The sequence below is a fragment of the Protobothrops mucrosquamatus genome, unplaced genomic scaffold, assembly GCF_001527695.2.
Source record: "Protobothrops mucrosquamatus isolate PMUCROS unplaced genomic scaffold, P.Mucros_1.0 scaffold_107, whole genome shotgun sequence".
In the NCBI taxonomy this organism is placed as follows: Eukaryota; Metazoa; Chordata; class Lepidosauria; order Squamata; family Viperidae; genus Protobothrops; species Protobothrops mucrosquamatus.
The window spans coordinates 604,679-608,364 of NW_015386183.1; the positions used below are offsets into that span (position 1 = coordinate 604,679).

Here is a 3,686-nt window from a genome sequence, read left to right on the forward strand (position 1 = left end):
CAGACAGCTGGTCATTTGCATTCTTTTAGAGAGTGGTTGAAGCCACCTGGAGGTTTATCCGTGCTGCTAGGGTCACCTGAGACATGCAAATGGATGTGGAGCCTTCTTGGATCTATTGAAAGGACTGTGTTGTAGACAGGAGATAGATGATGTCGGATCCCTCCCCCTCTGTTGAGAGAGGGCTGTTCAGTTTTGACACGGATGGCCTCTTTGACTCGTGAAAAAGCATCTTTGGGACAACTATCACCTGGACGACTGAGAATCTCCATAGACCTCCAGGCTAAAAGTAGCGAGCGCAAGGCAAGCGGCCAGCCCAGAGTCCTTTCGACCCCTTCCCTCTTTACAGGGGTCGCCCGATTTCCCCCCCCCCCAAACAATCACCCTCAATCGCACCTCTCGGCATCGGCCGATTTGATGATGTGGGTCCGAGCGGCCGTTAGCTTCCACGGCCCGAAAGCAAAGTCGCGGCGGCTGCTTTTGAAGACAGGCATCATAATGGCGGCGTCAACTCCAAGACAGAAAGCATAGAGACGGGAAAGCTTCCTTCGGCGACGACAAGAATAAACCCCCAGATAGGAACCTTGTAAACAAGCGACCTCGAGCTTCTCTTCCTCACGCAGTAGCAGTAGCAGCAGCAGCAGCACGGCTGTCAAGTATTCCACTTCCGCTTCCGGGTTTTCATGCCTCCGTATGAAATGAAAAGGCTTCAAAAGTTCGCCTTCCGGTTCCTGGCGATGCCTTTCATGAGTAGAGCACGTGCTTAACAATTAACTCAAAAAATTCGTCAACCAAGCGGTTTATTTATTTTTTTTCTATTGTAGTTGTTGCAGAGCATTGAAATAATTAAGGTCCCTCCGCAGGAAAAAACTGCAAGAAAATACTTGTAAGCATCTATGCAGCGAAAGGGCAATTAGATTATTTCTTCAGCAAGGCATACACGTTTTCTTTCGTATATTATAAGAGGAAAGTCGTGCTAGTCTGTGGTCATCAAACCCCAGAAAGAAACATTTTAAAACTTCAAAAAGAGAAAATTTCAGAAATGATCGGAAACCAAACCCTGCGTTAGCTAGTGTTGAAATCAAAGTGCAATCTCTATGCATCCCTGACGTTAAAATTGGCTTTAATGGTACCCTGTAGAGATAATAAGTCATATAGGGGTTTGAAAAGGTTTGAATTTTTTTGTTTTCTTGGAGAATGGAAAAAAACTGATTTCTGTGTCTTTAAAACAAACAGATTCTTTTCAACTTTCTGCACCATCGAGTTGACCACTCATGACTTAGAAACAATACTGTACAATAGCAGGAGTTCAATTGAGATAGTTGTCAGCTGTCTGTAGGAATATAAATCTTTCCATTCCCCACCATCCAGTCAGAGCTAAAGAAGCTTCTTGGATGAGAAGCAAAACATCTTCAAAGTAAAACAAAGTTGAGTTGCCTCATGAAAAAGCATCTTTGGGATAACTGAAATAGCACATCTTTTATTTCTGCCCTTTATGAAAAGTGGACTCAAAATCCTTGTCTCTTTTTTATCTTTCATTTTAGTTAACATTAACTAAATTGATTACTAAATTGTAATTTAGTAAACTAAATTGATTTGAGAAACAGTAAAGGATATATAATCAATTGCTTGCTTAAGAAGTAAAATCTCTGGTACTGTATTCTGTGTTTAAGATGAGGAAAAACATTGAGAATACAGTAGTCCAGTTACTGAAAATCCCCGGATTTTGCTAGGTTAGAATACTTACATTGCTTAATGTTCTTCAGCAACATCTGGAAATCCACTTGTTCTTTGCACTGGGATCATATTTTTATATCAGTTATTTTTTTAATACAAATAATTTTACAGTTGGCTCTTTTATTGTTCCAGAAAGAAAAATAGATAACTGAGCAATTGCTGCTCTTTCTTTTTTTATTATAACCTGTAGATTAAGCAGAGTACCTTACTCCTCTGAGCCAGTAAGAAGCAGCTTCTAAAACACACTGCACAGTCATACAAACCTTGAATTTAGTTTGCCTGATTTGCTGACTGCCTTTTGCTCAATTCTACCTTTCAACTGTGTTTGTTCAATACATTAAAAAAGCTCATTAAAAAGCACAAGCTAAATGCCATTTTATAACTACCCTTATTATATAATGTTCTTTAACTAAACTGTGGCTTCCTGTTTTATGAGCCACTACTGGGTGAGTCTGTTTTCTTGAAATACAACATGTATACCATCATGGTTTTGGGTGTTAAAGTAAAATACAAAACTTGGCTAAAGAGATGTTCATAATAGGAGTAACTTGCCACACATATTTTTAACTTAAATTATTAAATTACCATGAAATGTGAATGTACAATGTTTGCTGTTTCTTGAGTAAATGCACCTTCTATATTTCTAATAATATAAACTAAAGGGTAATTTCTGTCAAATAGCATTACTTGGATTAAGAGGAAGAAAGAAAACAAACTTTCTTTTTTATTTTGTTATTTGTTTTTTACATACCATCTTGTATATTGTGGTTTTCCTTTCTTTTCATCTACTATAACATTTTAAAAGGAAGGAAATTGCACCATATACTATATTCATTATAAGTGTTATATATAAACAAAATTCAAGCAAACTGATAACTTCCTAATCATTTTTTTATATAGTCTAATTGCTGCCTCTGTAGCTTTTGACAGTGACTGATGGAATATCTGGTTGGTGTATAAACTTTTAGCTGCTCAGTTAAGATAGAATGTTGCCCTGGGTATTGTGGAGGTATACCATTGTGAAGCTTCCTTAGATACTGAATTATAACATCTATCTCAGTGCAATTCTATGGCTCTGTATTATGGTGATTTTATTATGGTTTTATCTTCATCTTAATAAAAAATAAAATAAAAATAAGTAAAAATTCTATATCTCTTCATTTTAACCAGAAATGTAATTACTTTTTGCTAAAAAAAAAAAAAGTTATAACCAATAACAGAACAAGTACCATTTTCATATTCATCAATATTTCACATATTACAGCAAGAACATTCTTAAACAGAAGGGCAAGATGAGTAGACATCTAGTATATAGAAGGGAGTGTGATGGCTCAGTGGTTAAAGATGCTGAACTTATCAGCTGGAAAGCTGATAGACTCAGTTCGAGATCTGAGCACTGCACAGCGTTTGGAATTCTCATTATCTGCCACAGCTCTTGCCAACCTAGCAGTTCAAAAGCATGCAAATGCGAGTAAATAGCAAATACCGCTTCGGTGGGAAGGTAACAGCGTTCTGTGCACCTAGGCGTGCAGTCATGTTGGCCACATGATTACAGACGCATCTTTGGACAATGCTGGCTCTGTCAGCTAAGAAAGAGAGATGAGCACCACCTTCTAGAGTCAGACACGACTGGACAGGGGAAACCTTTACCTACCTTTTTACTCATCATTACTATATGGTATGGTTATTTTTTTAAAACCTCAGATTTCCTACCAAAAATAACTTCGATTTTCTGTCATATAATTACCGTAGTTAATAATAATAATAATAATAATAATAATAATAATAATAGTAGTAAAGTTGGAAGGGACCTTGAAGGTCATCTAGTCCAACCCCCTGCTCAGGCAGGAAACCCTATACCATTTCGGACAAATGGCTGTCCAGTCTCTTCTTAAAAACTTCCAGTGTTGGAGCATTCACCGCTTCTGGAGGCAGGTTGTTCCACTGGTTAA

At 37.7% G+C, this 3,686-nt stretch overlaps 1 protein-coding gene across 1 annotated transcript in view; it reads right to left on the reverse strand.

Annotated features, from left to right (window-relative positions):
• Window positions 1–623, reverse strand: part of TIPRL (TOR signaling pathway regulator) — a 9,299-nt gene extending 8,676 nt beyond the window's left edge. The window contains exon 1 of the mRNA XM_015816030.1: window positions 394–623. Within this exon, the coding sequence (XP_015671516.1) occupies window positions 394–494 (101 nt within the window). The 5' untranslated portion in view covers window positions 495–623. The remainder of the gene's footprint in view (window positions 1–393) is intronic.
• Window positions 624–3,686: the final 3,063 nt, after the last annotated feature.